Here is a 14831-nt window from a genome sequence, read left to right on the forward strand (position 1 = left end):
TATTATTAAACAAGAGAAGTTTTCCGAGGATGCCTGAGATAAATAAAACATGACACATACGATTCTAATGGATTTGCATCGCGTCCGTCACGCTTCCGAGGGATGTTACCCCGTAAGTCACGTATCCGCCGCGGTCGCCCGCGGCCTTCTTTCAAGGGTACGTAACGAATTCGCCGGCTCCGAGCATAGAGAGCGAGACATGTGCGCGAATCGTCCTCAGAGAGAAATAGAGATAGATAAAGACGGCGAGGAAGATACAGAGACGGAGAGGCCTTCTGCCTCCCCGAGACCTCCTAGGAAATTGACATTTGCGCGAAGGGCCCATTACCCTAGAGACCACACTTTTTTATTCCACTGCACTTATGATACGAGTAAAAATTTACACAAGTTTTCTCCATTGACGATCGAAGGGTTCTGACCGCTCCCTCGCATCACCGTCGACCGAATCAAAATCGGGCGTGCCGCTGAAAGGTGAGCCAACATCGAACGCACATTAAGGTGGTATTCTATTTTGTTAGGTCCGAGGGGGAATTCACAACCCAAAATTTTGTACACCAATGCCGATTTTTGGCATTGCTGTAAAACACTGCCGACATTTTTGTACACTGCCGACAATGCTTATTGTTAGTCAATGCCTACAATGCCGTCAATCCTATATTAAAATTAAGGCAATGCCATGCAATTATGAACACTACCGCGTGCCCATTATCATACGCCAATGCCTGCACAAGAATTCTAAAGCTTTCCCGAAGTATTCAAAAATTTTTGTGCTCAACCCCATGATCGAAAAACCGACTCTGAAGTGAGCTCACCACTCCCCAACCACTGACGACAATGCCGTCAATATTATAGGTCACTGCTTACTTTTTTCGGCAGTCCACTGCCGAAATTTTGTACACCAATGCCGGCTGTGAATTTCCCCTCGGTTAGGTCCAAAGAAAGAGCTGTTTTCAAGAATTTTTTTTTTAATAAAAGAGTATTAAAGAAATCAAGATGCAACTTTTGTAGAAATATTTATTGATTTTTGTAGATTAGGATGTTATTTTTTATTAGCGTGCATCGGACGAACTAGAATCAGTATTAAAAATTGAAAATTGACAAGATGGCGGCTTTTCAAAAATTAAAATAAGATAAAAATATTTGAAGTAATGTTTGGAAAGCTACCATTTTGTAAATTTTTCAATTTTTTATATTGATTCAAGATGAGTTGGTGCGTACGACCTCATATAAATTAAGAACTTTTTTGCTTTTTTTGTTTCAGGCCAATCATTCCCGTAAAATGGATCTATATACAGTCTTAGAATTTAATGTCTCCACAATCGTCTTTGACATCATTCATTGAATAGTCTGCGATAATAAAAAATATAATTATATAATCTGCAAATTATCAATAAACATTTCTGCAAAAGGTGCATCTTAATTGCTTCATTAATTTTTCTATAAAATATTTTTAAAAATAAGTTTTTTCTCGGAAAAAGTAGAATATCCTCTTAATGAATAAAGCAACTTTATTATTTTCCACTTTGTATTTTTGACTTTCGCCTCGCTAGAAATAAAAGGAAGCAAAGCGCAAAATATAAAGTGAAAGTTACGGAGCTCCTTTGTGACGCGACATGAGCGGATGTTCTTTTTGAATAAAATCTTCTGGAAGAGAGAGAGAGAGAGAGAGAGAGAGAGAGAGAGAGAGAGAGAGAGCGAGCAGAAAATTGCAAATGGGGAGACACCGCTTAATGATAGTAACGATAAATAATGAAAATAAGTATAATAGATCGTTATTGGTAGTTCAAATACGATTTGAACAAAGTTCAGGGTGGAAGATTGATGGAATCATCGAAAGTTTATAAACGGCCATTCTCTCCGGTTAGACATTTAGAAATCTAATTCAGCCGCGTTTGCCATGACAATCCTCGTGATCGATTGGAAGAGTATCAATAATTTCCGCGTGTCCCTCTCCACTTACACGCTATTTACGATCGCGGCGATCGATCTTGTCAGGAACGCGAACGAGTAACGCAAGTTGCGCATGCTTTCATATTGATACGATGTTGTTTTATCATGAAATAGAGATGGTAAGATAATAGAACGTAAATGTCTTCATTTACATGCAATATGAAACATATCTCGCAGCAAACGTATTATATATATAAATATATTTCTAGCGTAGAAGTATCAAGATTTGTCATTTTTTTGTTCAACGAGAGTTTGATAAACCGTTTGTGTAACTAACGTACACAAATTTGTTTCAATAATAGCGGTAAGCATTTTGATTTTTTGTGATTTAATTTCATTATCAGAGGGAAAATAAATACCGTTTTTATAAATAGTAAAAAATATAAACAGCATGCGATTTTGTTAATATAATTTGTTATTTATTCAGTAATATAATAATCGCCATTATTTCCTCCAATAATCATTCACTTATTTACTAATATTTTAATTTGTTTCTCGACGAAGCTTACCGGTTTTGACATGAAACATGTGGATAAAGGCGAATCGAACATTATTTGCTATTATAAAGCTTTTCTCTCGTAAGAAGTGCTCTAATGATCGAAAAAAGTATATAGTTCGATGAGGCGAATACGGTGGATGAGAGAGTACTTTTCATCGTAATTCTCTAATTTTTTGTTGCACTTGTTACAACCACATACGGTCGATTATTGTCACGTTACAAAATCAAAGCCGGTTAGCTTCTTCGAAAGACAGGAATTAAAAAATTAATAAATAAGGAACGATCTTATTATTATTATTTTGAATAAATAATAAATTATACTAAGGCATCTTCATATTGTTTACATTATTTATAAAAACGACATTACTTTCCCCTAATAATTTCGAGAAAATTAGATAATTAAAAAGAAAACATTTGACAAGATTAAATTCGACAGATATCGTCATTTTGCAAGCTTCGAACGACTTTGCGAGAACTGAAAAATTGTGCGTCCAATTATGCGCGAAATATAAGCGCATTTTCTGACAAGTATACTCGTTTAATTATCGACCGTCGCTTATTTTACTCTAAATGAGTAAGTTACATTAGTGCAGTATTGTCGATCATCGATGACCGTCACAGCTTCCTACTAGTTAAATCAACAAAATAGTATGAAAAGGTCAAACGTCTTAGTTGTTATTTCATTAAAACGTCAGTCGCCGCACACGTGGTGTATCAAAATCCAAGTTACATCGCGCAGAAAAAATTGAAAAAGATTACCGCAATGAGTTCCCTGATGCCTCCACGAATTTTTAATGACGTTTCAAGTCCACACGACGGACGAGCGCGACAAATTCTGCGAAATTAGGTAAACGAATTTTCGTCGCGCGTAAGGACGCGTAAAGGCGAGGTGATGTCCTCGCGCCGTTTTTACGATTAAATTCGCGACCCCGTTTCGAGACAATGAACATTTGCATTCACGTGCATTCGGCCTCGCATTGCGGGAGGGTACCTTGCGAGACTTATGTAATCCAAGGCCACCGCGAATAAAAGGCAGCAGTCGGCAGCGTCGATTGACTGGCCGCCGTCGTCGCTCGCCGCCGCGCTTGTATCAATTATCGAGCGCATATTGAGAGTCGGGAAACGCGTATGAAACCGATGAACCCAAACCCCCGTATTTGCGGCTTCAATGCGGATATAAAATGCTGGCGTATCTTGCACCGGCAGACTACTGTCAAATTAAATATAGACTATTGCCAAACTAAAGGAGCGGATTATGCATTAAAAAATATAAATTATATTAATTTTATCACAGTAAATTATTAATTTTAATCATTTTTTAATCGTTTATTATATTAAGAGATCGCATACCTTCTCGACGCTGAAAAATGATTACTTTTTGGGAATTTCTTTTAAAAATTAACAAATAAATTTGATATCTGCAAAAAAGAATAATTTGATTGTTATGTATAATGTATAAAAAAATTATTTTTCAAAACGATTTTAATTAAAATGAACCTTTATTGAGGCCGCTTTCGGGCCGTTCGACATAACACCCTTCCAGTATTTATACTTATACTTTGTAAAATAAACGAAAACAAGAAAAATAATTATGACGTCATTAAGACTTGACAAGCTGAAATTTATAAATTAAAAAAAAATTGAAAAATTATAACATATAAAAAAAATTCGATTTTTTTCGACAAATTTTGCGGTCTTTGAATGTTTATAAAAATTGTTGTAATTAAAAATTTTTTTAAATAGTTTTCAAGAGAATTGCATTTAACACAAGTGAAAACTTGTTTCATCAAAAAAAGATTGAAAAGGACTTGAAGAGGTGGGTCCAAGAGCAACCCTAGTAAAAGTCCAATTAAATAAGTCAAAATAGTTTTAAGAAATTATTTTTTGTACACATTAATAATATAATCAATAAAACATGTCCTTTTTGTAAATATTATATCAAATTTATTAGCCTTTAAAAAAAAATGTTCAAAAATCGGTAATTCGTCAGCATCGAGAAGGTATGTGTAACTTCTTAATCAATTTGAGACCCTCGCCGAGAGAGTTACACGATCTCTCCGCAGAAGATATATATCGCGGTATCACATCAAACCTGCGAAGTTCGCGCGGATTACCTCGGGGCAATCCGTCCGTTCGCTTGAAACTCTAGCGATACTATTTTACAAATGATGGTAATTTGCGCAATGTATAGATTACAACAGCATCGAACGGCGACCAATTTGAAAAAGGGAGAAACTCCTCGGCGAGATAATCGAATCGAGATCGAATCACTGAACGCGAAGTACAGGGCCGTTTGCAAACATTGGTTGGCGTTAAATGGCACGGACTTGAGCGATTTTTTTTTCAATCGAGTGCGAATATCGATCTGCTACGCGCAACGATGCAAATTTTTTTTTGTCGATTCATTGAATTTTATGAGATTTATGTGACCGCAAGAGACAGAGAGAAAGAGAGAGGGAGAGCTGAGAATTTTTCACCCCGCGAGCTACGATACCCTCAAAAGCCGAAGTACTTTACGTCCCGCGCGAGTGAAAGCGGCTTAATGCTATTAGTAGAATGAATAATCGTTATCCGCAAAAGGCCTTTGGACGTGAAAAACGCGTGAAAAGAGGACTGAACGGAGAAACATCTTTTCTTTCGCGCTTAACATCGTAAACTCGCGGTTAATTGTGTGTGGGAACGCGCTTGACGAAAGAAACGTCGTTATCTGCTACGCATTAGGTGGTTTTTATGGCGCTCATGAGAAGTTAATGAAAGCTCGCGCAACGTAATAGACTCTTAAAACGTTTGCGTCGTGTGCGGCGAGCATTAGCGGCCGGTCGAACCTTATTTTGTTGGTAATGGCGCCGTAATACGAACTTTCATTTCGGCCTATTCCGACCTCACGGCGAGCAGAGGGCTATCATATAGCTGACCAAAGTTACGTTTTATTAATCCTCTTAAGATCGGACTCTCGTGGATGAGAAACGCGTCTCTCCCACCTCCCTCCTTCTAATTCTGTGTCTGATCAATAACGACGTGTGTCACTTTACGTTTTGCTCCTGTTAAACCGTATTAAAACTAGAGGAAGCCTATCTCGTCGGCGAAGGGAAATAAATAGCGAACGATGATGGGTAGAAGATGAGTAGAGACGACAGGAAAAAAAAATAGATGTTTGCTTGTACACGCGCGCGACACGATAAATAAAATTAGATAATGTACTCGAATTCGCAAACTCTTTGAGATCTACTTTCATCCGAAGATACTCGTTTGTACTCGATTAAAGAGCATCCAGTGGAATGCTGGCGCTTTTTCCCCTCCCTCTCCCAAAAAACATGCCACCACACATTTACAATGTATTGCGTTTCATGCGAAAGGCAATGCGAGATGAAACATAAACTTCCATTGAAACAACAAACAAATAATAATAACAGAACGAGTTGAAGTGTCTTCCTCTGATAACGTGGCGCAAATTTGATAAATTCACAAAAGCACGTAGTATTCCATTCGCGGAACCTGCTCGTTTTGTCCCGGAATTTGCCCATTCGCAGACAATGTTTGCATGCAAAAAAAAAACATACAATTCATAGAACTCGAGGCAAATCTCACTGCTGAAAGCCAATTTTATCCAATGTTTTGGCACCGTTCGTAAAAAGCCAAAAAGCCGGTCGATCACCCGGGTAGATTCCAGATAAACTTCGAATTACAGCAATTAACAGGGTGGTTTCACCCGCCGTTGATACGCTTTAATCTCAGTTTAATCCTTCGCCCCTTTCCCGATATTGGCATTAGAAGGGGGCGAAGAATCGGTTAAACTTACAATTAAGATCGACATTCGCGAGATCTCATATGGACTTTCTAAAAAAAAAAAAATGTAATTTTTGTTGCTATAAATGCAAAAAAATAAATACATTTTAAATCATCAGTCACGTTTTCATTCTCAAATAAATATACGAATAGAATGTACCTTCAGATATTGGTAAAAAATAATGTCGCGAGGACATTTAGAAAAAAGATCGAAAACTTTGGACGCTTTCAAACGTCTCCATACGTTTCCTGGGCCTTCGTGTCGTTCAGACTCGCTTTTATCTGCGTAATCGCAAATTCAATCAACACTGATCGTAAATCGAACAGATAAAAAGAAAGAACCCTTCGACCATCGGGAGAGCCGCGCGGCTCTTTCGCTTCGCTTCGCGTTGCGGCGCGGTATTCGAGATCCCGAGGGACTGACTCGGGACTCGTGTTCTTAATATCCGGAGACGTTCAATGGCGAGACCCGCTCGAGGGGGAAAAAGATCTCAGGCCGGCGAGGGCGAGACGGCGTAAGAACGCGCCACGCGCTCGCATTTCGCGTTTCTCGGGGATCCGCGGAGAAACGCAGCCGCGACGACACGTGTGTTGGCGTCGCGCGAACCAACGCGAGGACGACGATTGTCCCCGTCGTCGTCTTCTCAAGAATCGGCGACGGCTGGCTTTCTGCCGTCGTTCCAGGCGTCGGGGGAACCGAGCCAACCTGGGGGGGCGGTCAACATCTCGCAGGATCGAGGGCGATCGCGTGCGTGCCGGATCCTCGGGACTAGGACGACTAGGACTTGGCCTTGTCACTCTGCGCCTTGTCGAAGCCGTCGATCAGCGTCTCGATGATGAACTTGATCGTCAGCTTGTAGATGTTCTCCACATTTTCCGAGTATCGGTCCTCCAGCGTGCGTTCCACCGCGTCCAGAAACGGTTTCTCGATTTTCTGGAAGCAGACCGTTCGATCACGCATGAGAGAATTTCGATCGGGCTTACTTTCCTGGTACACATTTAAAACAATTGTTATTCGTTAAAAGAAAGTAACGGTGTTTTATTTTTATCTTTTATTTTGGAGACTTCGGTCTGTATTATAAATTTTGTTGTTTAAATTCAATTAACCTTTTCAAGACAGGGTTTTTTTCAAATAAAATTTTATTCCAAATGATGTTTTTAGTAAATAACAATACATTTACTAGTTTGTTTTTGTGTGATAAAATTGAAAGCAATCACTATACAGAGCTTGAATGTAGAGCTTACACTCTACATTCAAATCTAGATCTTTTGTTCAATTTTTTTGCTGTAGCACAAACAACCCCTTTTGTCCTGTTAAATGATTTTTATCTTTTTCAATGTAAGAAAAAAAGTGTCTTTTACGTCTGATTGTCAGACGTAAAAAATTAGATAATCGAGGTCGATGAAAGATTTACGCTTTGAATCATATTTTATCAATGATACTTTCAATTGATTGTAATTTGAAATCGAAAAAACCAAGAGAAAACAATGGATTTGAAAGACTTCTCATTTTGAACAAAATACAAGCATTGAAAACAAGCACGAAAACAATTTTTCGAATTTTACTAAATGACTATATAAGCGAACAATTCTAAAGAGTCGAAAATTGTAAAGTATGATAGAAATGGATGATGAGCTACATCAAAATGCAGAGCCTAAAATCCTGGATTAAAATGATACTTCATTCGTTAAAAAATATTAATCCGTTCTCGAGATATTCAAGTTATTATACATAGTATACCGATTCGAGTAAACCGATTAAAACTGGAAAAAATTTTAATATATTATTATTCTTAATTATATTTTAAAAAATATTTAAAAAAAAAGGTTCCAATAGTCATTCAGCAATTATTTTTGGTGTAATGCTAAAACGGAAATGCTACCTGTAATATTTTTCTAAAAGGACTGAAAAAAAGTTTGCTTTACGAACTGATCCTGCAGTTCTATAATATTTTATATAATATTTTATTCTTCCTCTTCCTTTTTCATACGTAGACTTGATCTGTAGATGAAGAAAAATCTAGAAAAATGCTGCGCTTGTTGACTCTAAATTTATTTTAAGCACTGATAAAACTGAAGTTGCAGTCATTCATGAAAGAAGATAATATCGATACGACGATATTTATAAGGGTCAATCCATTTCCAACGGTCTCGCCAACAATGCGAGAAGTGGCGATTGAATCGACGATTGTGTTACGATCGTCATATCTACGGCTTCACAATGGACCTCGTAGGATTGTCCGACAGGAATTATCAATCCTATATATACAGTGACTAAGTCCACGGGACTTAGATGGCAAGGGAAGGTGAATCGGATTTGATTTCGTGCCAAGAGATTGAAACCGTGAACAAGCGTTTCACGCTTTGAATAAATGCAACGTTCTGTAATGTAAATCTTCAACCCTTCTGCGCAGATATAACTTCACTTTTATTTCTCTATCCGAGTGACAAAAAATAATCTCAGAATTACGTGCTAAAGACTGAATTTTTAGAAGAATTAAATAAGAAATCCGAGATGTTCTCGATCGAGATTAAATCCGGAATCATTCTCGTATCCCATCATTCTCGTAGGAGATAAATATATTACACGAGTCATTATAATTAATGGTTGAATCAAAGAATTCTTCTGCGTTTTAAAAATGTAATATCGCCTTTTTTTCATTTTACAAGAGTAAAATATCTTTCATCTCCATTTTCAACTACATTTTTAAGTATTCTTGGGCTTGCCTTTTTCTATATAATTCCTTTATTCCTTTTCTTTGGCGAGAAGATAAAGCGACACGGAAAGAGCTCCCAGCACACGACTTCCTTCTCACGTGCACAAAGAAAATTCCGTTTCGATCGTCGCGAAAGTAATAAAAAAAACTTGCATGCATATGCGAGTCGGGAAAACGTTATTACTTTTGCGTACTCGCATCGAGGTGCACTTTTAACAATTTTTTTCTTCTTTTCGACGCTCATCGCGTAAATTATTGCTTTCCAACACGGTAGCATTTTTCCGTCAATATATGCGTTGTTGTAATAACATCTTTACTGCAAGTCGAAATTGTGTGTACACTGAGAAAACAAAAGTGATTAACTTATCTGAATTTTTCAACTTGATTAAATTTAGTCAAGTTAACTTTTTTTCCTTAGTGTAACATTATCTTTCCGCAAGAGAATGCTACACAGAGAATGCTATTTTTCAAGTTGAGGAAGATTAAGTTACACTCAGAGAAAAAGATATATAGTTGTGGCAACTATACAAGGGACAATTGTGCAAATTTTATACATCTAGAATTAATGTATTATATATATAGTTGAATAAATTATTTTAGAATTGTGTAGATCGATGCACTGACATAGTTAACGAAATTCTAAGTCTGAAATTATAAAAATCATTCAAAAACTTGCCGGCCCTCAAGAAATTAAAAATATATTCTACGTATCAAAACTTATAACTGTCACTTTTATAGTCTATTGTCATCATTAGTTTCTTTTCTGAAAATTGGTAAGCGTTAATATTTACGAATTTATGAAAAAATGTATGGAAAAAAAGACTGACAGGCTAAACAGAATTGATGCATGCCTTCGTTCAAACAAATATCAAGTCTATTGCGAAAACATGTATCGCGCAATGAAACGCCAATTGATTCAATGTTTACGGTTATTATTGCAATCGTATTGAGAAAATGCATTCTCCCATTAAAATGTAATTAATTCAATGAATTCGACATTTGCTTGTACATGAGCAGCTATCAAATTCATTCAACCAAGCAGAATGATTAACTGTACAATGTTCGATTATATATAGGCAACCAAACGTCGGAATTTCGGCCGATTTTCCTCATTTCAATCGTGGCAAAAATGCGATTTTGTGCCGTTTAATTATTTATTTCGTAATGCACCTATTTATGTTCGCGATGCAACCTCGGGCGTCAGAAGCGTTATTACATCGACATTTTATGTTCCACCTATTTCTGAGTAACAGTATCGTAAATAATGTTATGGAATATTTACAACTCTTATAAGCAACGACTTTCCTTCTAGACGCCTCCGTCCGATCTGCGCGAATCAAAAATCGAAGCCATGCAATCGAATTCATATATTTTTACCGAGATATTTTCGATGAAAAAATTTGTACCTTGCACATTTATATTAAAGATGTTATTTGCGATAACAAATATTCGTGCGACAGAAATGTGGCTTCTTGCAAAAAAAAGGCGAGAATAGCGTAAATTAGATTTTAATTAATTTGCGTTACGTCTCTCTCTCGTGATAATGTTTATCTTTATTTCACCAGCTGCTCCCGAGTCGTTAAACGTAAAGATAATTAAAAAAGAATTTCTTCTTAGATATCATGTAGGGTCGCAACGTGGCAAACGAATGGCGGACACCAGCTGTGCAGCGGATTATGAAGGACCACGAGGAAACAAAATACCGACGTGTTCTAGCGTTGCTGCGGAGTAAAGTCTCAACATTTGTTATTCAATCTCTCTCGCTGTGAATTCTTCTTCTTTGCAAAGGGTTGACATAAATTTTGTAAAAAAAAAATGTAATGCGCACAATATAAAATTTATAAACAAGAATAAAATATAAATTGAATCTTTAATTAACAGTACGAGCTCAAACAAACTCATGTTTATTTTGAGCTGTAATGTGTACTATAAGGTTTACTAGAAAACTGATACACATTTAATTAAAAGTGGAATAAAAACGGAATAAATTATCAGTTTCTAATTTACGAACTGCGATATAAATAAAAAAAATATGCAAAGAAAGATTGTAAAATTTCTCATCTGACTAAGAGAGTGCGGTAATTAAAACGTGTGACTCGTTAAGAGTTAAACGTCCATGTGCATTACGTGGTATGCAACAAAAGTTTGTCCCACATTTACGTTGAGCGTCGTTATACTTTAATTGTGCATAAATCTCTCGCTCGGAGACAGGTTCTGAAATAGTTCACAGTGTCTCCCAAAAGTTTCCTCTTTAGTCTCTTTGATTTCCATGTTGAGAGAGATAAGCGCGGCACAAAGAGAAAATGTTCGCCAAGAGATGGGAGACGCATCTCCGACAAGTGAGGAATTTTCACGCGCTTACCCGAGATGTTCTAAGGTAGACTGCTGATGTTCTAACGTGTAAGGTAAGTCTAATCGAATTGCTTACGCAAAATATATATTTAAAAATATATCCAACAATAAATATTCAGAGTTTTTATAATCTTATTGTAACTAGATTACATTACCAAAAAATTATTTGATATTATTGGAAATATATAATTGAATTATCTTTCAATATTTCCAATACTTTCGCGCTCAATCATTTTAAATATTCCTTTTAAGTATGTATATTATTATCAATGTTATCTATCTTACTTAATCCATGAATGTACATATTTCCTCGTTAATGTACTTCATATATATTAAAGCTGATCTCGTAGCTAGGTACATTGTCCTAGTTTTTTCTCACAATTATATTACAATTGTCTTATTTTCTCATTTAGGTAATAGTTCAATAACTGACAATGAGATACGTGTGTCGCATGTCTAGGGCAAGGTGCGTGTGGGTGTGATTTGTGTTTCCTTTTGAGGGAAGACTCACCCAGAAGTATTGCCGGTTGAAGCCGGGGATCTTCGTGTGAGAGGCCCCGACTTCATGAAGGTACGTGAGAAACGCGTCCATGTCATCCAGGCTCTTGATACCTTCGTCGAGAGTGGACATGACCGTTTTCGCATGCTCGGCCAGTTCCATGCTCGTAGACTGCTGCTCTTTTGTCTTTTGATCCCGAAATTTCGTGAACATATTTAGCAGTTCCGCGTTTTCTTCAAATAACCTAAAATCACACAGTATACAGTGTCGTTAGAGCAGTTGTAAAAGCACCATAATAATTGCTCATGTCAACATTAAGTGTCATATGATCATTAAGAGTCATCTAAAAATTTAATGTACTTTGCTTTTTGTATATGAAAGATTTATAAAATTTTATTAATTTACATAAACAATAAAAGAAAAAAATATATATTTAATTATGTATATAATTAATGTTTTTATGCAACATTCATTCTAACATAACATGTTACGTTACAAACACAAGTTTTTGGAGGAACAAATTTAAACTTACAGTGTATTTATAAAAAAACAATTAGTAAATGTTGCAATTTAATGGTTTAAAATACTCAGTCGTTAAAGGTAGATAATCTTTTGAAAAAAACAAGTTAAAGAAGTAAAGAATTGAAAAAAAAAAAAAATACGACATGAAGCAAAGCGAAGCTATGCAATTTAAAAAATGCTTTTAATAAGCACAAATTTTCTCAGTTTTATAAGAAATTTCAAGCTTAATTTTTCGATGGTCAAAGATAAATTTTTCTCTCCGCCCTGAATACTTTCCAAATGCATGGCAAACCCCGAGACGTTTTACACACCAACACACGTACGATTTTCATATAAAAATTTATCCTCCAAAAGTCTGATATTCCACACAATACTTTCTCTTTCGATATCTTCGATTTTTCAGTGATCGAAGAACGACTGTAAGAACAAGACTGGGTGACACATCTTGAATTCTAAGCTCACGCTATCTAACGTCGGCGGCGTACATCTACCTGCACGAGAGGAATCGATCTCGAGAAAAAGATAGATGCGCTATTTGTTTCAATCTTAACTCGTTCGCGTCTGTTTGATTTCTTCGGGACATTTACATTTCCCTCACCCGAGTAGAAATAAATCTAATCGCTCTGATTCAGAGCCCTATGGCTAATTCTGATTAAGAGATTAGTTAAATTTTTTAACTGATCATTGGTTGCTGGCTGCACCTTTATTATCAATTTTTGTAAATTTTTATAGAAAAATTGTGCATACGTGGATGTGCAAAACATCGGGAATTGTCACAGAAAAAATGATAGCAAATCGCGCTGATTTTTCAAAAATATATAATCCAGCTACACCCGGAAAAAAGTTATGTTTAAATTTATGAAATAGTTTCTTTAAACTTGTTTTTTTACTTTCTTTTCAAGAAAATACCTTTGAGGAAAATAAAAATTTAATTAATTTCAAGAAATAACGTTATTGGCCTTTTTTTAAAATAAATAAATTATTTTTTAAAGTAAATAACTTATTACATTAGCTACGTAAGACACTTTTCTATCTCATAACTAGATGGACATAAGGTTCAATTTCTACTAGTACATTTTCATGGTACATGACACTTAACGCGTATAAAATATGACAATAATGCATATAAAAATGTGTTGATTTCATTTAATGCTGAAGAAGTTGAAAATAACCCTACCGTTTGCCAAAATCTGCTGAAGTGTTAAGCTGATAACAATGTGTGTAGAACGCGCGCGAGCCAATGGAAATTTATTGAAAAAAATTTCGTTGCAATCTTCACGCGTACAGCTTCCTCTTTCTCTTTCGCGTGCACAGCTCTTTCGACTGCACAAAAATTTGGTTAACTTTTTTCTTTTCGACTTTTGTACTCGTTGAGGTAACGAGTTCACGTGGGCCTTGTTATAGCTCGACAAAAATGTTTTCGTTCCGCGGATGGCAGGTTGCTCTCAGCCATTCATGAAATACCTCTTTGTACAACGAGGCATTCCAATCTCGTGCTTGTCTATCTCGGGGAAAACTGTACGTGCAAGGGAGAAAATATAAACCGCGTTATTTTATCTTTGATGGTTCCGACAGTTAATAAGTGCGCGTCGCAATCTAACGCACGTGATGCACGTGAAGCTACGATTACAAAATATAATACGTCCGTGTTTTTATATACGCTTTTATATTCCATAAACAGCAGACTAATAAAAGTTTTTCCTCTTATGGTAACATCATGATATATCTGTTTACATATTATCTCTATACCCGGCAAATTTTTCCTAGGTTAAAATAATAAACGTAAATAATAAATAATAAAATAATACTGCCAAATATATTTTATGACACAAATTAGCTGTAAACAGCAATTTATTTTTACTCCGTCTATAAAAAAAAAAAAAAAAAAAAAAAAAAAAATACAAAAAAATCAGCGTATTTCTGGAGCTTAATGATTATCTTCAGCGACTCTCGAAAAAAAATCGCATAGAGAAAATGAGATCTTCAATATACAAATTGATCTGAATCAACATTATCATCAAGATTATTCTATGCGTGTATTTCTCTTTCGCGTCCGTATAAATTATCTTTCCTCAAGGAACATGACATTTCGCATGATATCTGTCCGTCGTGATTTTTCACGGTGTGCAAAATTTGTTACACTGCCGGCTGTATACGGCGCTGAATTTTATTTTATCTCGCTGGATAAATGTCCGCGAAGAAGTGAAAACGGGCGGGCGAGGTCGCACAATTTTGAAAATTCCGTATAAATTTAAGTACATATGAAAAATCCTTTTTCGAGGGGGATCGTTCACGAATAAGTAAGTAACGTAAATAATGCATCTTCACCTCTGCGCTTCGGGAGTAAATTTAAATGAAGAACGCCGGTTCGCAGAGATACATGGCTTCATTTTTTATTTATGTTAATTTAAGCTTTAAGTACATCCCATCTGTGTGCATAATAATTAATAGACAAAAATTCTCGAGAAAGTTGTATATTTTTGAAACGGGATGGATGGGACATCTT

The 14831-nt window shown here is 36.1% G+C and overlaps 1 protein-coding gene across 1 annotated transcript in view; it reads right to left on the minus strand.

Annotated features, from left to right (window-relative positions):
- Positions 1-1273: 1273 nt before the first annotated feature.
- Positions 1274-14831, minus strand: part of LOC105208287 (neuroglobin) — a 36262-nt gene continuing 22704 nt past the window's right edge. The window contains exons 2-3 of the mRNA XM_011178106.3: positions 11816-12047; positions 1274-7169 (exon numbers count right to left, since the gene is read on the minus strand). Of these exons, the coding sequence (XP_011176408.1) occupies positions 7014-7169; positions 11816-12047 (388 nt within the window). The 3' untranslated portion in view covers positions 1274-7013. The remainder of the gene's footprint in view (positions 7170-11815; positions 12048-14831) is intronic.

This window comes from Solenopsis invicta, chromosome 9, assembly GCF_016802725.1.
Source record: "Solenopsis invicta isolate M01_SB chromosome 9, UNIL_Sinv_3.0, whole genome shotgun sequence".
Taxonomy (NCBI): Eukaryota; Metazoa; Arthropoda; class Insecta; order Hymenoptera; family Formicidae; genus Solenopsis; species Solenopsis invicta.